The sequence below is a fragment of the Symphodus melops genome, assembly GCF_947650265.1.
Source record: "Symphodus melops genome assembly, chromosome: 19".
NCBI lineage: Eukaryota > Metazoa > Chordata > Actinopteri > Labriformes > Labridae > Symphodus > Symphodus melops.
In genome coordinates this window covers 13,788,016-13,814,921 of record NC_136709.1, presented here as the reverse complement: position 1 = coordinate 13,814,921, position 26,906 = coordinate 13,788,016, and the positions used below count along the sequence as shown (strand labels likewise).

The 26,906-nt window shown below is 39.3% G+C and overlaps 1 protein-coding gene across 2 annotated transcripts in view; it reads right to left on the bottom strand.

The window, feature by feature from the left end:
- Nucleotides 1–26,591, bottom strand: part of ltk (leukocyte receptor tyrosine kinase) — a 46,877-nt gene extending 20,286 nt beyond the window's left edge. For both annotated transcript variants that reach the window (XM_079369146.1, XM_079369145.1), the window contains exons 1-10: nt 26,336–26,591; nt 8,603–8,698; nt 6,454–6,603; nt 5,962–6,190; nt 4,536–4,675; nt 3,841–3,975; nt 1,793–1,942; nt 1,307–1,407; nt 1,058–1,221; nt 813–907 (exon numbers count right to left, since the gene is read on the bottom strand). In XM_079369146.1, coding sequence (XP_079225272.1) covers nt 813–907; nt 1,058–1,221; nt 1,307–1,407; nt 1,793–1,942; nt 3,841–3,975; nt 4,536–4,675; nt 5,962–6,190; nt 6,454–6,603; nt 8,603–8,698; nt 26,336–26,387 — 1,312 coding nt within the window. In that variant the 5' untranslated portion in view covers nt 26,388–26,591. The remainder of the gene's footprint in view (nt 1–812; nt 908–1,057; nt 1,222–1,306; nt 1,408–1,792; nt 1,943–3,840; nt 3,976–4,535; nt 4,676–5,961; nt 6,191–6,453; nt 6,604–8,602; nt 8,699–26,335) is intronic.
- Nucleotides 26,592–26,906: the final 315 nt, after the last annotated feature.

Here is a 26,906-nt window from a genome sequence, read left to right as displayed (position 1 = left end):
TTTGTGTGTGTGTGTGTATATATATAAAAAGAGAAAGCGATTAAAGCTTCACTTGGATCACACTCAAACAGATCATTCAAATAGAGCAGAAGCACGACTTTCCCTTTTTTGTGGCTGTCTGAAAGAATGAGCAAACACTAAACCAACCATTGACTCAGGAATGTTGGCACACATTTTGCAGTACGGCGTTTACAGAAAGCATACATTGTTGGTCATCCTTCGTCACAAACACTCTTTGAATCGATGCATTATTGCTTTCAGGCCTGAATGGCTCAGAGCTAAAGACAGCAGTCCACAATCTCAGCAGTTAAAATCCTCTACTCCTCTGCTCTCCAATTTTTATTCAGCAACACTTTGATTTCATAAAGCAAAGGGATTATTTTAAAAGTAATTAGAGGAGAAACTGGATACTGCTTCTCGGATAGATGTATTATTCTTTGGGGGCATCATTAGCCTGTAAGTCTAATAAGCTATAAAGGGAGTCAGCATGACATTTGCTGAAAGTGGTCTCTGTGGCCACAAGTGCCCTGCAGGAGTGTTCAAAAGTTATGCTTTGATTTAGTGTCTCTGACCAAAACTAATCGTGTTTATATTTGAGGTTAACAGATAAACGCATTGCTTGTCTTCCTCAGTGAATAATAATTAAAAATAATAATAATTATTATTAATAATAATAATAATAATAATAATAATTGGAAAGCGGGTTGTGGACTGTATGTTTTCTTTACATGCAGTCGTCTTTTTTACTGCCTTTATTTACACACAACTAAATGCTAGCTGTTCTGTTACCGTCTATGAGAGCAACAGTGTACCTTTGTTAAAGCAGGCTGCTCCAATCGCAATGTCATCAAGAGCGACGTCAGCTTTAGAACCTTCCCCCCACACAGCCGTCACCTTCACGTGGAACCTGGAGCACAGCACATAACATATATAAGTACACTAGCATTTGGAGATTTTCTATGTTTGTCTTTCAATGAAAAGCAACAGCAATTCAATTCCAACATGTGGACAAAAACAGTTTGTAGTAAATGATGGCAATTTCTGCTTCTATATGTACCCATAATGAAGACCTGGCAGCTGCAGGGCAACATCTTCCCAGTCATCTGTCCACTGACCATTTTTCTCCCAGACCAGTGGTGGTGCGTTGGTGGTCCCATTCTCCTCTATCGCCACCACCAACGAACCATTAAAGTCCCCGTACAGGTACAAAGAAAATCGCACCTGCATAGAAATTGGCACAATTTCAACAAGGACGAAGCACACATACAGTATTCACATTGTTATTGTCTTTGAGTGAATAACAGACCTGACAGGCAGCAGGAGACACTGGAGGAGGAAAAGAGGAGCTCTGAATGGACGCCTCTCGAAGAGACTGACTTTCTCTCACCTGCAGAAACAGAAAGTGCCCTGTGGGCCGCGAAGTGAAAGTCACTCAGCAGAACCAACAACAACAACAACAACAAAAAGACCTGCTAAGCAGCTAATGAACTAACTGTCATCCAAATGATGGAAATCAGAGATTCTATAACAGGACAAGATTTAGATTCCTATAAAATAAAAATGGTATGAAAGCATAATTGTACCAGCTGTGCAACATTACATACAGTATAATGCTACCAAGCATGTTTTGTCATAATCTTGGACTACAAAAAAGAAAACAAACAAATGGGAGATAAATCATTTGTGTTGATGCTTAGTTCATTTCTATCTGTGAGGATGTGGGTAACACCAGGGTGTTAATCGGACACTATCACACGTACTGCACACACAGACACAAACACTGATGTCCAACCTGGCGTACTCTGCAGAGCTACACCCTGCATGTCTCCGTCATCCAGAAACTCGTCTCCTGCGACCCTTCGCCAGGCCGAGTGAGGGTTGGATACGGACCAGCCACAGGCATCCAGTTCAAACGAACAGTGGGATCCAGGCAGAAGACCAGCTGGGAAAGAGGCAGATTGTTACCCGCTAAGAATATACTACATGCAAGGCTGTTTTCAGCTTCCACAAACATACAAAACATAGACAACTTGAATTTATAAATACAGGTTTTACGGGGGTGTACAATCATTCTAGCAATAATATATATCAATCCTGGAAGGAATACACTTCACTTCAATTTCAAATGAGTTTTCATTTTCCTCTTCTCGCCGTTATTTATGTTACAGTACTTTTTCCTTCAGCCACAGAATTAACTTTTTCTGAATGGTTTCTACAAGGTAACAGATGTTGGAAGATGTTGATGTGGTTGAACAGAACAAGGACAGTGGCACATTACAAAGCCAGAAAAATTAAAATTGTCTGTTGATCTGTTTCTTGAACGATGACTTGAGAGTAGGAAGAAGAAAGCGTACCACTTAAGCAGAGTACTTTATGAGCACTGATCAGGAAGGATTTGCTAAAACAACAACAACAAAATAATAATATTAAAAATCTGCCAGTGAGAACCAGCTTCCCCCCCCCCCCCCCCCCCAAGGGATCCACAACTAACACGGCTGTAAAAAACTTTGAGTCATTGATATCTTAAGTGACTTAAGCGATGCCTGTTGATACTCAAGTGTGTCAAGTGTTGTTGTTTTTTTTTTTTCTGGACTGAATGATTGATCTTTTCGATTGAGAAGAAGGGAGCTTGTTTTATTTAACGCTGGAGAAGAAGACACGTTTTGACTGTCTAAAAAAGGAAGTTTTCCCGCAGCATATTTTTCAAATCTGGGATTTCAAAGTCAAATAAATCCACGACGGCTGTAATCATTTACAATGAATAATCCATCATTGTATGTGTTGAGATTTTCAAATGTGTGAAGTCAAGATGGAAACTTTCTGGCCCTTAAAGAAAACAGAACAGGAGCAGATGAGAACATTTTGAATCATCTGAGGACAGAAGAACAGTCGAGGCTTTAGACTCGGAAACTTTATCTTGGGGTTACCTCCTGCACTTCAAATAAATTGTGATGGGGCTTTTGGCACAAAATAATCTGGTATCTTCAGTTACAGGATTAACTGCCGAGCTTACCAGTATCCCAATGCTCTGCTGGACTCCTGTACTGATGGGGTGCAAACACACCATAGGCCCAGTTGTCCCGTACCGTGCTTAAGCATGATTGTCCCTCCTCCCCATTCCCCTGCTGGCCTGCACTCACACTGCTCCAGGACTAAATGGGTTTGGGCACGGTTACCTCTTGTACACAACATTGTAATACAACACATGCACACGCATGTCTTTATGTTATCATAAAGCATGCTTAGTTTAGAAGACTGCAAAAGGGACGTGCGGTCCAGTCTGCGTCAGCACATCAGAGAACAACACAGAGAACATGACTGGCAGCTACTTTACTGACTTTCATTTTAGTCAGATACAGCCAGAACACTTTCTCGATAAGAGAAGCCTGTCCACGTTGTGTACGTGTGCTTGTGCTCTTGCATGAACCGGACGGTGCCGAAACACATCACTTCCAAGCGTGCCAGGGCCAAGGAAGTGTACCATGCTTAAGCACAGATCAGAGCTCTCACACTAGCCAAAGGAACTGGACATTAGGGGTGAAGTGTGCTTAGGCATGGTATGGATTGCAGAGTGTGAGTATGCTGGCCTCATTTAACTCTCCACCTGCATCCCACAAAGTAAAGCAAATAAACAGATTTAGCTTTTATGATGTTTTCCCACTCCCACTCCCCCAGTTGAACGCTGCAAATAAAATACATTTAAAATGATTCATCCACAGATAAAGGAAAACTTCTAGAGCCAGCTGCAAAAGTCTCTTTTGAAGTCAAGGCCACAATTTGCCTTTAAGCACCTTGTATTCTGTATGCTGTGATTTTGTTTAGACAAAGATGAAACCTCACCACAGATTAAGCCCTCATCCTCTCCTAATGGGCAGTCGGTGTGGAAGTTGCACACTAGGCTCTGGTCGATGCAGCCGCCTGAGTTCTCACAGTGGAAAGATTCCCCACATGAAGCATCCAGCTCGTCAATCGAATCTGCATCCCAACAACAACATAATACATTTAAAAAGATGTAATCACACATCCATTCATGTAGCCCTCAAAAAAACCTTTTGTGATTAAAAGCCATTTAAGTGTAAAGGAAAAATGTGTTTTTTTAAAAAGAATTTTTAAAGGTTTGAAAATAGCTTTTTTTGCTGACTGTTGAATGAGATGTCACATCCCTTATTCTTAAATACACGCTACAGTAAGCAGCCAGATAGCAGATTAACACAAAGACTAGGATCAAGGAGAACAAGCGACTCAGAAGTAGGAAAATCAATTTAGTCTTGGCAACTAGCAGCATTTTAGAAGCGACAACGTTTAGGAAACCTGACAAATCTGTTTTAATTCAATAACAGAAACCCATACAGCATCCCTCTTTCTTAGCTTGAAACTGTACACGAGATTATTGATCATGAGAGTGAATCCAGAGTTTAGGCCAACTCTTCAATGAAAAGCATTGCTGTATGAGAGAAAAACTTAATCAAACGCTTGAGTGATTGCTTTGAGCAGCATTCAGTAACCACAGCAGTAAAAAAACCTGACATGCTTACCTGAGTCACAGTCTATGAGCTCCAAAGAGTCCAGTGCCACAGTAGCCCCGTCGTCCCCCAAACAGGAAGTGTAGAGCAGGGTCACCTGGAAGGCTTCCTCCACCTGGCCAATTACAGTCTCTAGAACCTCCCACTCACCCCTGCATCAACCAATCAGAGAAAACTTCCAGACTTAACAAGCTACATATTTTTAAGTATAAGTAAGTAAGAGTGATTTTAATAATCTTTGACTTAAGACTTTTTTCTATCAACACGGGGTGCTGTGGTTGCTCTGTGACATTGCTCACACCTTAAATTGAATCCAAATGGACTAAAGTAGCCTGAAAAAATAAATAAATAAATAAAAAAATCTAAAATATTTTTTTTGTTCCAATATTGTTTTGTTACCTTGACAACACAACAACCATTCATCTGTAAAAACTCAAAAACATGGCACTTTGCCTTCCAGAAATACTACATTTTTTCACATTTATTATTTTTTTATGTCAGAATAACACACTTCATTTCCTACACTCCTGCACTTAACGTCATTCAGGTATATTTCAAAAATACATTTGCCAGCTTCAAAAATTGAGTACATTTAGTAGAGGGTGAATACTGTCTTACTATATGGTATACTGTAAAATAAAGATAATGCATTTAATCTAGAGGCTATTTCCAAATGCATTAACCCTTGACTTTACAGCAAAATGTCCAATTACCGGTTGTTGTTGACTTCAGAGAACAGTAAGTACAGGTTAACCCTCAAATTGCACACAGCACTACAAATGACAGAGATAGGATGGAGACTATACACTTAGAAGAGTTTATCTTTATGTTACATCTGCAGGTACTTAGGGATCAAATTGTGAGCTGAATAAATGAAACTTCTGTATATGTGCGTGTCTCATAATGGAATTGCTCAGTCCATTACTGCAGAGACACAATCAAAGCCAGTTGCTTATGCCCAACCATCCCTCTTCTGTCACAACCAATTATGAATAAATTCATTTACAGTCTGCATCTAGAGACCCGAATGCTTTTACCGGTTTTCAGCATTAGATCAATAGGAAAATACCTGTCTCCATTGACCAACCAGACACAAAGGGGGCCCTGACCCTCATGATTCTCGAGATCATCCCACATGAAAAATAAGAAACTTTTTCTGTTTTTAACTTCAGCAGCACACAAGTTAAAAGGTATTAGTTTCTGTGCCCTTGCTCAGATTGATTGCCCCTGTCACCTTTCATTGCAGTGAATCTGCGCTCCCTTCAGTTATTTAGTAAGTTGGAGCTTTACTTGACAAGCACTTCAATCAGTTAAGATGGAGGCTTTTGCGGAGTGACACTAATTAAATGGACATGAGCTGCATTTCTAATAGAGTACACCAGTAAACAAACACAGGATCACAGAGGCACACAGAGCGCCTAGGAGTTTGTCTGCTGACCTGTGGCCATTATGCCGCTTGTTGTTCAGAACCGCAGATCGAACAGCTGACCCTGAGAGGACTGGCTTAATCAGGACCGTGAGGTTCCCCCACGCTGGAACGGCCTCATACAAAGCCACCTGCAGCATGCAGTCCCTGTTGCTTCCTGGCAGGACTGGGCTGGTTAGGTGGTACTCACATCTCCCAGTGGTCTCTGCGGTAGGGGAGGAGCTTAAGTGCAGGAAGTGCCCTGGGGTAATCAAACAGAGTAGAAGATTCATGCTTGGCAGGTTTCACAACGACTTTACGATACTGTCAAGCATTTGGCGAATGCTTCAGCATCAGGATGGATCAAAGACTGTGCATTAGGAGTATATCAAGCACAACATGAACATAAATGTCAAGAGAGATGCATTGACTCACAGAGCTCTGAGTCACTAAGCTCCATTACTGGGTTTCTAACCTTTAAATCAGTCTCAGTCAGTTTCTTCTCAGTGAGCTTTTTACTCTTACCATGAGGGCTTCCCACTGAGTAGTCAGTCACAGGCATCATCCCAGCGTGAGCGGGTGTTGGCTGCTCTGGTGACACCACCAACCAGTCACTTTTATCAGTGTGATTTGATAAAGCCCAGAGGCACGGTGACTCGAAATCACAGGAGCCATCTAAAACACAGAAAGAAGTGTAGCTTGTAACTTCAGATTTGTTTGTAAAATTGGTGTGTGTGTGTGTGTGTGTGTGTGTGTGTGTGTGTGTGTGTGTGTGTGTGTGTGTGTGTGTGTGTGTGTGTGTGTGTGTGTGTGTGTGTGTGTGTGTGAGAGATCAAAAAAAAAAACAAAGTCTGTCTCAAATTTAAAGTCTTAAACAATGAAGGATTTGTAGAACCACTTCAACTAACAGCTGCCAAAGCAATCCTTGTTTACTACTTTCCTTTAATTTACTTTCAAATCCACTCAGGATTATGAACATTTATATCAGCCACATCAACATGTGACAAATAAAAACCATAAAAACAAAGTTGTTAATAACTTTACATTCTCAAACCAGTGAACATTAACTGTAAGAGAAAAAACTACACTCTTATTCAACCAGGAATGAGCTCAGACTTGTTTCTTTTTTTAATCTTCACACTAACTCAAACCCTCTTTAAAAGTGAAAACAGTAAGTCATTCATTTAAAGCTGAAATACACACACACACACACACACACACACACAGATCCAAGAAATCATTGCACTGTAGTTAATGAAGAGAAGATTTTACAGAAAGATTAACAAATAAAACATTGGTTTCAAATCTGCAAATCATCAACTCTGCCACAGGTTTGTAGCTCTCTGTTGTAACTCTAATTTAATTAAAGGCTATGATCTTAATCTAATTGAAAACCAAATTCTGCTTTTAAAAAGTCTAAGCGTCAGTCTCTTTAGTCTTTAAGCGGTGGGGGAAGCGGAGGCGTTCGAGACATCATGTGATTGTTGGAGGGGAAAACGAAACTACCACTAATTCCTAAAACGGACAGAGGATTCCCTCAAGGGATGAGAGGCAGAAACAAAAAGCACACTATATTAAAATCACTAGGTCATTGAAAACCACTTGACTATTTCGCCTTCATAGAAACCTATAAATGATGCTTCCACTCATCATCAGGCCAAATGACCACAACTATGCCTAGTTTGTCTTTTCAACAGCGGATTTCATTTTCAACTTGTTAACCTCCGTTATTACATCTCCAGTCACGTTTTCACTTGAACTTTATATTGAGTAGTTTATCTGTGTAGCCATCGGTCTTGTGGGGGATAATTAGCAGTATAATCATTTCTGACCTTATAAAGGATTTTAAGAATTCAGCTGAGATTTATGCACTGATTAAATATCCTCTCCTAAGTGTTCCTTCTAATCAAGTAATTTTCTTTCTCACTTCAGTCACTTCTTACATTCATTCAGTTTAGTTATTGCCATAGCGGTGCATTACGATTGGACCACATGACAAACAAGTTTTATAAGGATTGAAGCACGGACTAGTAATTTAAAAAATTATGGTAAACATTTTTCTATAACATGAGAAACGTTTTTTTTTTGTTAGTTCTGAATTTTTAAAATCATGTAAATTTAAATGAAGTTTTTCCATTTTTAAATAAAGCGAAGGTCAGAAATATTCCCTTTGAAGAAACTGTTTGGGCGTGTATCAGGTTAAGGTGAGCTACATACCGGATGTTCTGGATAAGGTACCTATCATAACAACAGGACTGAAGTGTTATAAATCTGTGTGTTCATAAACAAAAAATGGTTGTGCGGGGAGAGTGAGGTTAGTAGGGATGGTGGTGCTAAATTATCATTTATCAGTTCTTGTATAAAGTTTGGGACTGTTTGTGTGTCCTTATTTGGATATATTTATGGATACTTTTGTATAAAGCACAATATTATATTTATATGTAAATCCAATATAATTGAGATTTTTTTACATACTTTTTTTTCTTTAATATTCTCGTGTTAGTAATTCCCACTAAGAACACTGCGGGCATATAGGAGAAGCCCTGTAAACGTTTCCCATTTTCACACAGTAAATCACAGAGTCAGAGCTGACACACATGTTGTTATAGTAGTGACACAGATGATCATCAGAAAGCTTTTTTTGTGTAAGCAAATGTGTGTATACAACTCTTACTTTGGCTGTCATCTTCTAAACCCAAATGATGAGGAAACAGCTGCTCCAAGTAGCTTTCTTCCAGAAAGTGATCCAAGAGGGCATGACTGCTGCTAACTGCAGAGAGGAAGACAGACAAAGTGGTTACCGTTATTGTTTTGCAAAGTTATACATGACATCCATATCATATATCAAGCTGCAAGGCAAAATAGTAGGCAGCCCAAGCACCCTTTTAAGATAAAAAATGACATTTAATTTCCCTTGATCCAGAATCATTTGGAAAATGTGTCCGGAAAATTACATGGATAACAAGAGAGAGTCACTGGAAAAACATAAAAGCTTAGTAGAGGAAGAATCTGCCAAACAAAAATTGTAAATGTGGATGACTGTTTATAAATATGTGTGCTCCAGTTCTTAATGGGATTGACTTTTTGAAATAAAAATTTTTTTATTGTCATTACTTAATGAAATCTCATCGTTCTCCTACTGTGATAATCCCGAGGAGGGGAGTTATGATTCACATAATTGTGTCATTCTGGTATTGCTTCTTGCAATCTTTTTCACGTATCTTTACAATAAGCTTGATGAGCAATTCCATGTTTAGTGTCAGGTTGCAGATCCCAATATCCTTCTTTGGCTCATTGATATACATTTTCTATCTAGTATCCATTTGAAATCCTGTTGCGAGTTACTGTTACATCCAATGCAGATTCAGGATCTACGTGATGTGGGGTTCACAATGTGGAATTATAGTACTTTTCTTTTTTAAAAACAAGATTTCGCCTAATGGGCAAGCCCACAAATATGTTATTAAATATCATTAATAAAAGAACATTTGTAACATTAATCTATGATAAGCAATGTTGCATACACACATTTCAATATATTATGTAAGCATACTAATGTATAAGTACAGTCGCCAAAACAATTTAGAAAGAGCAAAATGTTGATGTGTTACTGATAGGGGTGTAACAGTACTGTCAATCTCATGATATTAGAACGGTCTCAATTCCGTCGTGTTATGGTTCAAAACTATGGGTCTTTAAGCAGAAAGTGGAGGAGGGTGGGTGGAAGTAGGAACTGCAAAAAGCATCGTCCCATGCGCTCCATCCTCCTTACGCTCCGCTTGCTAACTCAACACAACATATACGGAAACCTGTGTTAGTGGAGTGGAATAAAAAAAGAGAGACGATTTTGAAGTTCTGGGTGCTCCCGCAGCTTTTAAATCTGATGTATGGAAGCATCTTGATTTTCACGAAATACTGTAAAAAATTAAGTGAGTTGATGGAAAAACAGAAAACAATATGCAGCCATGGCCAGACTCGGTTCTTACACATCAGAGAATACACATAATATGAGAAGCCACTTGGCAAATCATCACCCCGAAAAAATAATCGAGAAGACTTGCTCCAGAAATAGAGCCATGTTATTTAAGAGGCAGGACACTTTACACGTGACATGACATTCAACAGACTCACGAGCATGACCAGCACACAGTGTGGGTGAAGATCATATTGTAACGGATTCATCGCAACTCAACCCCTGTAACTGCCTCTGGACAGTGATACTACTGTTTGCTGGAGCCTCTAAGGCGAGGTCACAGAGGTCAAGCAGGACAAATGGAATTATTTGAAGGACATTCTATAAAAAGCAGTTTGTTGAAAATGATGTGGGGTGAAGGCGATGGAGTGCAAACGGAGCTATGAATAGATTTCTAAACACAAAAACCGGAAAGATTGAATACCACATAAAGAGGGGGGATTTATCCCCAAAACAACATTAACACATTATTAAAATAGCTCACTATTTTTGGGAATTCCCCCAGACGTCAAAATAATTAATATCAGAGCCTTTTTCTATGTCCCTTTATGATTCGCACCATTTCACTTGCAACTTAGACGATGAAAGAAGGAACACAGAAAAACATGGAGCTGTCTTTAATGAAGGACTTTAAATGTCTGTTAGTTCTTAAGAAAGACTTTGAAGAGTTTCTTTCTTTTTTTAACCAAGGTTATGTCAGAGAAGGCAAAGTTGTAAAGGCTGCAAACAAGTTTAAAACAGTTGGCGGCCATTACTACACTCGAGGTTGTTTGAGGATTTGTAGAGGAGCGTGCAACTCTTGAGGATCCTGGCCATCATCTCTGATGTTCTAAAACAAACACCAAGCCCCTCATAAACCCTGAGTCACACTGATGGACTTGAGTCATTAAGACATTTAGTGTCTTGCCCAAAGACACAATGGACATGTGACTGCAGGAGCTGGAAACCGAACCCCCAACCATCCAGTTGAGAGAGGACAGATCTACCCACTGAGCCAGAGCCACCCATCTCTTCTTCTCTCCTTCTTCTCCTTATCCACAGTGCAATGGATATTTTTCTCTTCTTACAGGGAATTTAATTCCCACCATATGAAATGTGTGACAACAAAGACGTCGAGGCTTTTTCACAGAGCCTTTTGAAAAAAAAATGTGTGAAACTGATGACCTGTAAGGGAAGATCACTCTGACAGCAGCTTCAAATGTATAAGATCAATACTCTGCTGATAAGGCCCTACATGTACAGAGAGGACCCTGAGTACTGTCAAGTGGTTTCCCTGAGGGAAACATGAACATTTGTTCATGATCATCAAGACTCTTGACTGAAAAGCACATAACTCATCTGCCTTGTTGCACACACAAAAAGATCAACCTATAAATCTTCATGGTTTCATAATCTCATCAACAACTTATGTGGTTATCCATCAAATAGTGGAAGAGATATTCGGTGTTGCACAGATTTTAAGAAGCACTCAATAAAGTTTTTTTAAAACAGCCATCCAAAAACCCTTTTCTTTTGCAAAGGCAACATTTGAAGTGCACAGTAGAAATCACCCAAAAAAGTGTCTTATCACCAAGTAGAGAGACGTGATCAGAAACAGGCGATCACTGCACTGCATCAAGTGGGAACAAAAGCTTAGAGGAGCATTCACTGACCGGGAAAAACATTGTCCCTTCTCAGAGGAACTTCACAATATATTCAACTCACAAAATAAAAGTATTAACAGGTTTTAAAATATTCAAGGAGGTCTTTTTTTTTTTTACATCGCTATTAAGGCTGTTTAAACAGGACTGCTTTCACAAGGTTGTTTGAGTAAGAAAATAATACAAAAAGCCCTGGAATAAAAAAAAACCCAACCTAACTAACATGCTCTATCAGCACTGACATCTCCTGCAGAGTTCACAGACCTGAACTTGTTTGCTTTTATATTAATAGGGACAGGAAACAGAATCCACACATCTAAGGTTATGTTGAGTCTGCCTGATAACAGCTCCTTTTATTAACATAGATATACCCCCAGACTTCCATGAGGAAAGAGTCACAGAAGGGTATGAATGTCTCGTCTTAACCATCTTATCCTCTCCCCTAATGACTGAAATCCAGTCAGAACCTGTTTCCAAAGCTGTCAAAGACAAAAAGTCAATGAGCTGTCTGAAAATAGGCAGTCTGGGAGCTTCTGACAGAACAACAAGTAGTGAGAAAGGATGAGGCGAGGATTTGCAGTCAGAGAGGTAGTTCAACAGGGACACTGAGGTGAGGAAAAACTGGCAGTAAAATGACAGCATGAAGCCCAGTTTCCACCCAGTTACCGTATGGATCAAGACAGTTTGGTACTGGTTGGTACTACTTGGTTGGTAAAGCCTGATCCTGTTTACGTTTCCACAGCCAACCGTACCCTCTTTGGTAGGCGGCGTCTAACCCTTAAATATACCGCTGCTGACTCTTTTTTTTTTTTGGAAAGAGAGGAGAAAGGAAAGTAAATGAAAGGAGAGGGAGAAGACAAAAAGGAGGGGACAGCTTCTCTCTTTAAACTAACATTATATTATGCTCGCGAGGTGATCAAATGTGACCACTGCTACTGATTTTTTTAATTCATTATTATTTAAGAGAGAGAAACGGGGAAACGAAAAGAGATGAGAAATAGCTTCAGAGGAGAAATACAGGCGAAAAAAAACAACTGACTGTGTATTTAACCAAGGCGGGGTCGTGTTCCAATCTATCGATACATATAATGATTTATATAAGGCCATAACTTCTAATATAGACAACAACAGATGAGGATTAGACTCTATCTCTAAATAGCTGATATTATCAGATGCTGTTAAAGTACATTCTCTTTTCATTTACTTATATGTACTGTAGGTAAAACAGAACAGAAACAATGTTTCATTGATTATAGATTCTATCAATACAAACACTTAAACCTGGGGAAACCTAAGAACTTCACAGGCCGGAGAAGAGAAATAATACATCCTGCCTGACTGAGAGTCTCCTAAACTGTTTGGAAGTCTCTTCATGAGATACCTGAACCCCCTCAGCTGGCTCTTTGTAATGCAAAGAAGAACTGTTCTACTCCAAGATCCCTCTTGATGTCCACACTTCTGACTCGGTCTCTTGGGCAAACCTTCAGAGGAGACTCATTTTAATAGCTGTGATGTTGTTCCTGTGGTCAGTGCCCAGCAGGTTAGGTTAGGGAAGTAAACAGCTGGTAAATCCCACAGCTCTGCCACCAGATGAGCTTCCTGCTCAGTCTTACGGGCCAATAAAAGACCAAGATTGTGACCTGACACCCCACCTATCCCTTCTTTTAATCTCACTCTTGATACTTGGAAGTCCTTTTCTGAAGAAAGTGACTCGCTCCCAACCCATTGGGAGAAATGTGCTATTTTTCAGCAAACAACCATGGCATCAGACATCAGGGTGTAGGGTTTTTTTTTTTACCTTCCAGACCACTTTACATTTGTCTAAAAACCACCCATTTGCTTGTTTAAGGTCACAGATCCATGAAGCAAACAAAACACGTCATCAAAAAAAAGCAGCAGATACAATCATCCTCCCCCGGGCTCAGTCTTTAGATCCTTATCGTCAAAAATCACAAACAAGCCAGTGACAAGAGACACCTCTTGTGGAGGTGATTACATACCAAATTGTATTCGACTTTGGGTGTGGGTGTAAAATGATTCCCAGGAACATATTGTTTCCATTTCCAACTTTTACAGTCAACTTTAACAATGTTTCACCATTTTCTACATCAGTCTGCAAAGTTTACTGAATGTCTTTCATGCTGCGATAGTAGTTATTTTGTAAATGTAATTTCCTCTCTGGGGACTGTAAAGTTCCAAACATTTGAATTCAATTTGTGCACATGCATAAAGCAAGTTATTTGTTATAAGCACGTTAGTTCTTATTGGATCCAGTGCCAAGTGTTAGAAAAACACCAAAACACTTTAAATCTAAACGAAAAGCATTTGAAGAACAAGACATTTCCATTTGATTGTGCAAATGTTGCTTCACTTATAATGTTGACTTTTCTTTATAGATGTATTTATTGTGAAGACAGGACAGTCAAGTGAGTCAGAAATCAGGGACAGAGAGAGAGAGTGGGGAATGACATGCAGGACAGAAGCAATAGGTTGGATTTGAACTTGGCACCCTTTCTGTACATAAGCTGCACTAACTAACCATGAGGCCACTGTTCCCCATGAGTATTCTTTCTCTTGTGCCATTTTCACATATGAAAAGATCTAGATGATTTTGGGAGGACGGCACGGTAGATTCTCCCGACCTGGCTCTTCACATATGCTCCTCACAGCAGGTGACTATCCCTGTCAGACTGGATGTGGGCGGGAGGTCTCCTGAGGTAAAACGGGGCGTAAAAAAAAAACACCACGGAGGTAGTGGATGAAGCAATAGAGTCTCAAACATGAGTATATAAGAGGATGATCATTCTTTGTATCACGCCAATGCTAATCATTGCTCCTTTATATTGCTGAGCATTTTAATGGCCCAGTCTGCATCCCTAACTGTCTGCATTGACTGTTTAATGGCTGTACTAACACCTCTGAACATGCACATGTAACTAGTTTCTAGAAGGTCAGCACTTTTGTTTCTAAGGCTCTTTAACCGTTTACAGGTCTCTTTTAACCAGCACACGTGTTTCTCTCCTTCACAGGTTATGTACATTTATGCTATATAAATTTCAATCCAATGCTAATGCTAACTGCACAAGTTTAACTTGTAATTATGTTTACTCTTAGTCACATAGGGGCTGCTAAATCTTATTTGGGGGATTATTGTATACAGAGGGGAGGGGGACAGCGGGTGTGTATTGTAACTAATGTCTTGTGTCCTGCCTGTCTGTATACTGCTACTGGATGCCTTGAATTTCCCTCGGGATCAATAAAGTATCTATCTATCTATCTATCTATCTATCTATCTATCTATCTATCTATCTATCTATCTAATTCATAACAAGTGAAGATGCTTTACTCAAGAGAACATGGGATAATATGCAGGAAATTTTTCATCCTTTTTATTCTTCTCGCTTCTGTTGTCCTTATTTCCTTGCTGCTCAGGTGGAGGTCGGAGCAGGTCATGCATAAATGAGGACGACGGTGGTTGTGGGGACAAAACAGTCTGATGGAGATGGCTGGGCGTTTTTACAGAAATACTAACGGTGAACAAATATGGGGATCATATTGATGTAATATACCAAAAAAATGTGTCACATCTGCCATACATGTTCAATGTTGATTAAACAATATATCCAGAAAGGTCAAATGTGCAGAAAAATGTTGCTAACAGCAGATACAAAATGTGCAACCATAAAGGATGTTGGTGTTCCCCCAGAAAGAAAGAGCTGGCTTATTCTGGTGTTTTGTACAATCATAAGTCAGAACAGATTCATGGCCTTTAAACATTTATGTAATCATTTCAAATCGCAATGCAATATGTAGCCACTTAAAACTTAACTAGACCCTAAACATATTGTTTGTTCAATTTTGATTCAAGCCATCATTAAGCTGTCAAACATACAAACAGATGTGCGCTCCTGTCTGGACACAGAGGCCCGTCCAAAAGAAGCAAACACTTCTCTCAACTCCTAAAAGCCTCATCTGTTAAGCTCCAGGCACACACTCGCACACATATTTGGTAACCATTCGAACATACCAGCACCTCCCTGAACCATTAAACTACTTTGTACTCCTAATTTTACATCAGTCATGTGCAATTTCATTACAAAATACAAGTGTAGACATGTAGAGCCAAACTCATAGTGCTCCCTAGGCCTCCCAATTAGCCTTAGTTCTTCAGAGACGCCATGTGGGTAAACAGAAGAATCCCAATGCTGGCAGCATTAATTGCTACTAGACATGGAAGAAATCACTGTACCTTTACTAATGGTCATTTTCATATTGGTTTAATCGGGCTGTTTATAGCTGTTTGATTCAACTAAACCAGTATGTCTAAAAAAATGATGAGGCTAAGCCTATAACTTCTAATATAGACAACAACAGACGAGGATTAGACTATCTCTAAATAGCTGATATTATCAGATGCTGTTAAAGTACATTCTCTTTTCCTTTACTTATATGTACTGTAGGTAAAACAGAACAGAAACAATGTTTCTTTGATAATAAAATCTTTCAGTACAAACACTTAAACCTGGGCAAACCTAAGAACTTCACAGGCCGGAGAAGAGAAATAATACATCCTGCCTGACTGAGAGTCTCCTACCTGTTTGGAAGTCTCTTCATGAGATACCTGAACCCCCTCAGCTGGCTCTTTGTAATGCAAAGAAGAACTGTTCTACTCCAAGATCCCTCTCGATGTCCACACTTCTGACTCGGTCTCTTGGGCAAACCTTCAGAGGAGACTCATTTTAATAGCTGTGATGTTGTTCCTGTGGTCAGTGCCCAGCAGGTTAGGTTAGGGAAGTAAACAGCTGGTAAATCCCACAGCTCTGCCACCAGATGAGCTTCCTGCTCAGTCTTACGGGCCAATAAAAGACCAAGATTGTGACCTGACACCCCACCTATCCCTTCTTTTAATCTCACTCTTGATACTTGAAGTCCTTTTCTGAAGAAAGTGACTCGCTCCCAACCCATTGGGAGAAATGTGCTATTTTTCAGCAAACAACCATGGCATCAGACATCAGGGTGTAGGGGTTTTTTTTACCTTCCAGACCACTTTACATTCGTCTAAAAAACCCCCAATTGCTTGTTTAAGGTCACAGATCCATGAAGCAAACAAAACACGTCATCTAAAAAAAGCAGCAGATACAATCATCCTCCCCCGGGCTCAGTCTTTAGATCCTTATCGTCAAAAATCACAAACAAGCCAGTGACAAGAGACACCTCTTTATGCCAAGACTCTTACGTCATCATTTGATGGCTTATTATAGAAGTGGCCATGTAAACCCATTCACGCCCCTTTTTCAAAATACACTAAAACTCATCTGGATAGGAAGACCAAACTCCCATGACCATCCGTTGTAACCTGACAGGGTAAAGAGCTGTTTCACAGCCAAGACTCTGCATTGTTCCTTCTCTATAGGTTGGACAATTCGCTAGAGGGTGCTTTCGTCACCTCCCTGAAGCTTAGTAATGTCCAAGCCCTCGGGCATGTCAGGGCCAACCTCATCCAAACCTGGCAACATTCCACAAAGGAGTTCCTTGACTATCTCAGCAACCTCTGCCAAGAGCAAAGCATGGTCTATCTTAAAACAACCAGCGACAAGAGAAAACGCAATGAATGTTTGTGCAATTAGGACATCATTGTTGTCAGTTTGTATGTGGTGAGAAACTAAAATGAACACTATATGACAAAACTCATCCAAATGGAATCCTAAAACATGTCTCCATAATGTTACGTCTACGTAACTACTTAAACAATTCTATTATATAAGACACCATGACTTTAACACTTGTAAGGATAATGTGTGACATTTTACATATAAATAAACGGGTATATCCTCTGTAAATGTCTCTGAGTCATGACTGTGGACAATGAGTGAGAAGTGCTGTGTTGTTGTTGGAGTTTTGTTTACATCAAGTTTACATGGAGCGGTTGGCAGATTTCTCCCCTTGTTTATAAAAGCTGTTTTATGAAGGACAAGAGGAAAAAAAGAACAGAGCCTACTCCATGCTAATGTTGGTGTCCAGTAAGCGTTATTAAATCAGATGTTAGATTAGATCTGTGTCAATTTAAATGCAAAGTGAAACTACAAGCTAACTAAAGCATGCTAACATTAGCCTGCTATCACAACAATGCAGGCCACAGGCAACTGCAGCTCAAGCCGAGGACAATTTAGGCCGCTTCTTATGCTTAGCTCTTCAGTGCGAACGTGAGTGAAGGGGCGTTGGAGGTGTGTTGCTGGAGGAGAGTGGAGGCTTCAGTGTGGCTGAGGTGCATCCAAACACAAGTTTGTCTTGGTTTCATACTTGTGCACAAGGGCTACATCTACTGGATCAAAAAATCAGACATTCTCCCTTTAAAGCAGTTCAGAACACCAGAACCAGAACACCATTTGCAAGTATTTTGTTGAAAAAATGCCTTCATTTGGAACTTAAAAAAGAAAAAGGGCATACAGTGAACTTGTGCTTTATGAAAAGGCTACCCCAAAACAAACAGAAGAAACTCAAACTCAAACAGTTACACCCTGAGAACAAATTGTCTTCTTTCTGGACATGTGTCTTGAAAGTGTCTTTCTCTAATTCCCTAATGGATACTATTGTACACTACTCCATTTATTCATTCAACACTTCTCTGCCATGTAAGTGATACCAAGAAGAGCCCGTGAGTGAACATGGAGTTATTTTGTACTTTTACAGAGAGGAAACTATAGAGCTACTAGTTATAGTGTACCTACTCAGACACTTAAGAGATGCACTCCCTTCAAAAGCTCCATTATATCAGAATTGTGAAAGGAACCACATTTGTTACAAAAAAAAGTTTTTTAGCCTTACTATAAATGTCTGCATCCTGCACATTGAAAGACTCATTCATGTGCAGAGAATCAGGATTCCCCTAGTTACAAAAAGAATTACGTCCCTTAACTTAATTTGGGAATAAATTGGTTGCAGCTCGACTTCAATTTTCTGGCATATTGGAGGGGTATACAGTTTCCTCTTATATCGACAAAACCACTATCTCATCTGACACCGAAATATAAATATGAAGTTAAAAGGCACTACCCACATAAGTCAATCAGAATATAATTCAAGGTGAGTGGGGACAAGTTAGCTGACATGGAAATAGAACATGTGATTTTTATAAGACCAGCATGGACTAAAAGCTGAACGGTAATGTTGAAAAGCTTTTACATCATTACTGTGATGTGTTGCTGTTTCTCAACCTTCTGTGGTACATTAATGTCATGAAACAGTTCATGTTTGTAAATGTCAAGTTCAGGAGGGTCAATCCTTTACTGCCACAATGGCCGCTGTACACATACCATACATGTACACATTCACCTTTTGCTGTATACAATGCATGATATAAAACAAAATAGTTTATATCTCATATTTGGATTCAGGTTGTTTAAAATATTACTATAAAAACCTGGATATAAACACTTTTTATATCAACATATTTGTCTTCAGTCATTTTATTCTATTTACATCAGTACTGTTGGCTTATAATGACATAATCTAACAAAGTTGTAATCAAATTCTGTGTTTTGCGAGATGTGTGACAAAGATAATAGTTTGCCTTCTGGGAACATCCACAGGAGGATTGTGCTCTCTTGAAAAACAAAAACAATGGTGATTTGTTGAGCCACTTTAAACAAATTAAGTTATCCTAAAAGGATACTCTTCAAGCAGGCGAATAAAAACTGTTGTGTGAACTGAGCATACGTGCATAGTGCTGCATTATGTTGGAGTCAAAACGCAGATGAGAAACTAAATCTAAATCTTAAGGAGAAAGGTTGAGATGTTTGGGAATATTTTCTGATTTGGTGCATGAGGATGATGAGATGGCTCGGATATACATCCAGCAGCCACCTTAACGTCTGGTTTTAAAGTCAGTTGAAATTCAGCCCAATCACCTTTATTAATCCTGCAGTACATTGAGACACAACATCCGATCATCACCCGATCAGCTGCTCCTAATAGGTTGGATTAAGTTAGGATTTTCTAGCATGTTTGAAAATTTGGTCATACCACCAGACACATTTGCACAGCAAGGGCAGAGACACGAGCTAATTCCAAGACGTTATGTTACCGTTAAGATTTAGATGTTAGTAAGCTTGCGTCTATGGCTGATGCTGAGTGTGTGTCAGACATGACACTCGTGTTTGCTGGTGTGTATTAGTCTCAATAGACTTGATTGCCCCGATGGTGAAATTCTTTTCAACAGCACCATTTCTGTTCAAACAGACAATTCCCATGAAGGAACATACATACACAAATCACTGAGTAGTCTGGGCTGTCGCAGTGGAGCGCATCTATTTGAACCGTGCACAAAATAACTGAAATACACATAGATCTGATTTAAACTTCTCTGTGGGAGTTTTCTATTGGCAATTGTGAGTCAAATGATACAGTGTGAGAATAATAAATTGTCCGTTTTGGTCGTGTGTCACAAATGATTCAGTTGTAAAGTGAGCTGACTTTCCGCCAAAAATATTATAAAATCATACAGTGTAAGCCGGGCTATAAGTAAATACGTTGCTATGTCCAAAGTAAAATTACAACAACAATTGTTTGTTGTTGTTTTTGCATAGACGACAAGGGGACAGTTAGTTTTATCTACGCTAACTGATTCTGATTCTCCTTTTCCACTCCTGTTCATGCTGTGCCAAGAAAGAAATTTAATTTAAAACTGCTCAACTGTATACTGTCATACTGTAAGTGTTGTGTTGTTAACTGTAGTATAACTCTGTTTTAATCAAAAAAACAGAGAACATTGCTCTCTGATCAGCAAAGGCAGCTGGTGAAAGTAGTGGAGTATCTAGATACTAGTGACGTCCATGTTTTCCTTAGGAAGTATTGTAGACCACACCTTAAGTGAGCAACGTTTAGTATAACATCCATCAGAAGAATTACTATAAATAAATATCAATGTTGCCCTCTGTCTGCTGGATAATTTCAAGTGTTAATTTTGAAAGTGAAAAGTGTAGTAAAGTGGCACAAAATGATGACATCACACACTTATAAAAGTGAAAAGGCTGATTGTAAATATTACAGAGGAGACGAATTTTGCTGCAGAGCTTGAACAACTTGTTCTTCGTGGTCTGTAATTTCACAATTACAATTTATCAAAAGCCTTTACCTGACACAGCAGGTGGATGAACTAATACATATTGCATCAGTGAATGTATAACCTCAAGCATCAATAAAATGACAACAGTGCTAAAAAGCACTTTAACAATCCTAAAAACTAGGTTACACCAGTGTCAGTAGCATCCTGTTGAGATAGGGTAATGAAGGGCCCTTCTCATCCCCAACCATTGAGTCCAACCCCCACTCAGTCTGCACGGCTGCTGAGCTGACCTTCCTTCACAGAGATCAAACAGCAGCACCTTTAAAAAGCGAGACACTTTCCCGATAAGCTGTCTTTGACATATGAACCACCAAAGGTGGCACCGTCTTCTTTTTGACTCACCGTTTTTCATTGCTGGATATTAATTAATATTTGCAAAAGAAATGTTTTCCACAATTTTCAGTTAAAACAACAACAACAAAAAGAAGCAGAATACAAGGCCAGTGATATTCAAGGCTTCCTGGTAACAAATATGTTTTTCAGCTAGAGTCAACATTTGCTGCATTAGAAAAGCTACAAGAGGCAGTCTGGGTCTATCGCTGATTCACTGTCTCTGCTTTTGCCCGTTAATCTCTACGACAGGCACCAAAATCTCTTGTGACATATTAATGTTCCTTTTAAATTTACACCTTCTTTGCTGAAGAGACAGAGGAGGCTGTGTGACACAGGAAGAGCCACTAATTTGACCAGAATGCGGAAAAACATGGACATCTTGTGATAAAAAAAAAAAAAAAAGAGTGACTCAAAGACTCTGTTTTGTTTTTCTTCTTGACATTCCCCTGTTTTACTTTAACAAAGTCAAGTCAATCCCAAGTTATCCTTCTCCACATGGAAGTCTTTGTGCGCTGACACTGAAAAGAATCTGTCTGAAGCGCAAGCACTTAACTGCCCAAAAAGCACATTTGTTTAAATAATATTATGAGAAAATTTCATATGGCTGTATGGATTACAACAAGCATTATCACTCTCCACAGTGTCAATGCATGTACATCCGCAGGCATTTTGCAGTGGAGTTACCATCTTGTCTTCATTATACATAAATGTTTGATAACTGCACATAAAGTTATAGAGACAATAAAGTGTATATTTATATCTGTCTCTGAAGATCAAACAACAACAAAGAAAGATATCGGCCCATTTATCAGTATCTGGTGTTTTTGTATTCCTAATATTGATATCACTATCAGCACCAAAAATATACAAAGATGGCCTTAAATGTCTATGAATTATGTCTACAAAGAGTTTAATACTACTTTCTCAAAACGATTGGGTTAAACTCTATTAGATTGCAAACAATATATAAGAAAGACTGCTAATCATACATGATTTACATCTCTATCTGACATCAGCTTCTGTCATGGATTTTCACAACATCTTGATTCTGAAAGAATGTGCGTCCGTAGCAGACCAAACATCAAAGGGTAATAGTGATGACACGTGTCATCCTGCAGTTCAATAATCCCGGAAAACACTGAGTTCAAAAAAAGACCAAGCGTTTCTAAAAACAGAACGTCTGCATGTCTCGTCATATCTATAAAAATATCTCTGGAGGCACATAGTCTCGTAGCATTTGTTGTTGATTAAATCAGAGGAGAAATAACTATCCGTCTGCTCTTTTCACAAGTAGAACTTTGCACGGCACAGCTTCACTTCATCAGACATAAACAGTTTTAATGAACTGACAGATTAGCACGATCTGTGCTCTGACGTGCTTTGTAATTCCCTGCAGTCATGATGCCGGTCGCATTTGCTTTTTCAAGTTTAGTCATCTAGACAATGTCATTTAGAAACACACAAATGACTTTTACAGTAAGTACTTCAGAGTCAACAACCACATGACTTCGTCTCTCTTGGGCCTGTTGCAGAATTTGAAATCTACTAACACATCCTTCTGCACATTTTCGTTTTATATCAAACCTAAAATGTATGCAACAAAGGGAAAATGATGCACGCTACAGTTGAAGTGAAAGAGGGACACTGAAACGCTACACAGAAGATTCAGTCAAGCCAATATTACTCCTCTGTTTCTCGCGTGTTTAGATTCTCTTGAGGGAAAAATGCACCTTTCACATATGATGCAAGTCTAACAGTGACTTTTAAACCATCAGCGTGCCGCCGTCACTAAATGTCACTCCATGACTGTGTCTAAACGCATCCATCTCTCTTTCTCTCTCTGCTCTTTTCATGACAAGAGTGAAAGACTACATTCTTTGAACAACATTTAAGTTGCTTACCTTTGACCCATGGTTGCCCTTTCATGTAAGATGTCCACAGCAGTCTCGTCTGTCTGTTATCCAGCAGTCGTGACGCTGCAGAGGCCAACTTTTAATGCCCTGTCTCTGTCTCTACCTTTTTCATCACTGCTCATACAACCTGAAACTCTCACTTAACTGGAGCCACAGATGATTCTCATGCAACAGCTTAGCTGGAAGGACACAGGGGGGGGGAAAATCCTATTTCAACCTCTATGAGTCGCTCATCCAGAGGGTGGAAGACAATAAAACATGAAAAAAACAATCTCCAAAAATGAGAACTATCCCGAAACCCTGCCAGATCTGAAAGGAGTCAGAGAGAGGAAATAAGGCATTTTGCACTGAAACCATAAATATTCAGATGCAAAAGGGATTTATTCTGAACCCTTAGGAAAAACCTCAACTAAATTATCGGCTTTACTCAACAGATCAGTCAGACATCTTCCTCCTGAGGTATTCCAGCCAAGTAGCAACCAATTATTAACCATGCAAGAGGCTCAGACTTCTGATTTAAATCTTAACCTCTTCTTGGGTCAGGCTATGGTCAACCATTTAACATTTCATTTGTACTCTAAAAGCAAAACTGGTGCTTCATTAATTAGCATTAAGAATTCTTTAAAAAAAAAACATAGAAATGATAGAGCTGAGTTAAAGACATCAAAGTCGGAACAAATTCCAAACAGAATCCTCCAAGAGATTGTTCTTTAGGATATATTTCATAAAGATTCAAATCAAAGGCAGGACTTTAACTGATATCAAAGGAAGAGATATCACCTGGTTTGTATTACTGAAGAGTGGGAACAGGCCAGAAAACTCAACAGCGGTATTTCCATCCTTCCATCTTGTCCCAGTCTGTGAATTCACATGCGTGGCCTTTTTGGTGTTGCAGAAGCATGGCACAGCGGGAGAGAGCCACATAAACACACAGTCACTCACTCACACACTCTCACACACAACTCTGTCACTACCTCCAGTCTGAACAGGAATATTGGTAGAAATGATTGCACCAGTCAGTGTAAGAAAAAGCTTTCTCTAATGCGTCTTTGCATTTTGGCTGGAAATCCTTCTGTTCCATTTTTTGTATACAATTATGCATAGCATTTGGCAACAAAGAAGTCAACAGTTAACAGAGTCTGACATCCAAATGTTAATGGCATAGAGTCTCTATTGTACAACAAAAGTTTGCAGGGTGTTTTTATAAGACCAGAACTTACAGTTTGCTAAAATGAACCTTTAAGATTTATTTTTTTTGCCACCATGAAGACACAACAGCAACTGCTGGGAACACAGTGGTGTTGCTCCTTTACTGCCACTTCTCTTCCCTTCAGCCAGACTGAAATGGGCCACATGTTGCATAATACCATAATAAAAATGTCAAAAAATGTGTATTTATTCTTGTACTGCCATCATATCAACAGGAGGTGGGAGGTTAGGACAGTGTGGCCTTAGATTAATATTAATACAGTAAACATGATGTGTCTTGTGCTTCAAGTCAAAAACAACTTATTCAATAGTCCCAAAACCTTAACCAGACACTGGAAGTCCATAATCATGTCACTAAAAATTATGTTTTTATTGATACCAGCACACACTGTGCTACAGTTTAAGGGAATAAACATTCTGTACTGCAGAGAGGTTCAGTGGAGACATTTTTTTCCTTTTATGATCCCTTCATTGAAAAGCATTTTACAGTTTTCTTTGTAAATAGGTATTCCATACACATGATTTCAAGGATGCCATGAAACATATGTTTAATAGCATTATTGGAATGCTTTTCAACTTCACTGCATGCTGGACACAATTCAGAACCGGAGAGGGAGGGGTTTGACATAATACTGTGAGTTTTGGCACAGCTCGCAGTATCTGGGTTTCCTCCTGTCACTGAGATCGACTGCAGTGAGACAGAACCACTTCAGCTGGGCCAGCCTCTGTGGCTACTAAAGCCAATTAAAGATTAGACGAGCCAAGAAAGAAACCAGCTCCTCCAACTTGTCTTTGTTAAAACTGGCGTGCATGAAAATATGTCAAATGAACGATACTCATGAGTGCATAGGCATGCAAATATTCAACAGATATGAGACAATGAGTGCAAAGTGTGAGGTGATGGAGATGATGACAAAGATATAAACCACACAAACTACATGTCAGGAAAAAAACAATGTGGTGGGCCTATTCAGGATCAAAATGTAGTCTTAACATGTCAAAGGTGAACGAATGTGCTCCATGGGAAAATTTAAAACCAGATGAAGTCACAGTAATGCTAATAATACGTCTCCTCTGAGTCTGCTCATCATCGTTTCTCTACCCACATGACATGCCTCTTTGCCTCTGCCGGGCTCGAACACTCAGCCCATTCATATATGAAAGAAAGCCTGGTCGGATTTTCTAAGCCAAAAGCACAGAAAAGCAAATGATCCTGGTAGTATTTTCCATTTAAATATCAATCTGATACATGAAAGAATAGTAATTGAAAAAAAAGATTAACATGAGTTTTAAGTTTAACCAGATCTGTTAAGTGGTATTCTTCCCCTATGATTATAAATGTTGGACATATTTTAACTCTCTTCAGCTCCTAAAAGGGGAAAGGTTATTCAAAACATCAAACCATGACATAGTTCACTGTTAAAACATAGTGAACTGTTAAACTTTTATAGGAAATGTTTGCTCTTTTTTTTAACAATAATTATCTTATTTGCTATTTAACTCACAAAGTGGGTTTGCAATAATCTGTAATTCCAAATCCACTAACTGTTGAAGGAGCAGTTTGAAAGCCTACATCTCCTAAGTCTTCTGGTCGTGCTGCAGGTAGAATAAATGTAAATCAATCTCTCTATAGTGTGCCTCGAATATAAGACCCCCACCTAAGTCGTTTTTCAAAGAGGATGTGGAAACACAGCTGAACGTGCATGGAAATTAGTTAGAGACTGACCACTTCTTCGCTGTCACTAAATACGATGAAATACATTTTGAACATGTTCAGTACAATAGCTGAGATACTGTACCTACCTGACTGTGGGTCCAGTTTTACTGGCCTGACGCAATAAAACAAGAGAGAACAGTGTGTTTACCTATTTCTCTATATTTTCTACACCGTCTCTCTGCGGCCTCTTCTTCTGCAGTGGGTTAACCAAGCCTGAGCCGAAAATCAGCACCACCTATTGATAATGTCGAATAACCATTTCCCAATTTAACCATAGTACCACAACAAACGAAAATTAACAGAAATTTGCATTTTACTCTGTTATTTTCTGCTCAATTCGGTTAAAAAAGAAAAGGAAAAAAGAAAAGCAGCTGTCAATTTGCGCATTCAACATTTTAAAGAAAAATAAATAAATCATGAAAAGCGAAGAAGAAAAAGTTTAATTTGCAGCTTCTTAAGTTAACATTTCTTAAGGTAAAAGTGAGTTTTTGAACTTACTTAGCAAAAAGACGATGGAGACATGAGTGCTGTGCTGTTTTGCGTAATCCATGGCTTTTTTTGTAGGCACATCCACAGAGTTCTTGTAGTTTGTGGCACCTTCAGGTCGTCATTAATGCGTTTTTTGGTCCTTTACAAACAGGCTCGTGAATCCCTCCGTAAACGGACGCTCCCCCAAGCGCGCTCCTATGGATAGTGTAGTTGTTTCTCCAAGTTGCGCACTGTTACTCATACCGGTGATGCTGATGCTGCTGCAGCACCCAGTGACGACAACCCACCCCACCACCACCACCCTCCCCCCTTTACACACACACACACACACACACACTCACTCTCTCTCTCTTTCTCTCTCTCTCTCTCTCTCTTTCTCTCTCTCTCTCTCTCTCTCTCTCTCTCTCTCTCTCTCTCTCTCTCTCTCTCTCTCTCTCTCTCTCTCTCTCTCTCTCTCTCTCTCTCTCTCTTTCTCTCTCTCTCTCTCTCTCTCTACTCACCGATCATAAAGGCTCCTGGTCCTAGAGACATTCGTTTTCTCAGGTTCCCCTTTTTTGTTTTTTTCATCTTCAGATTTTAC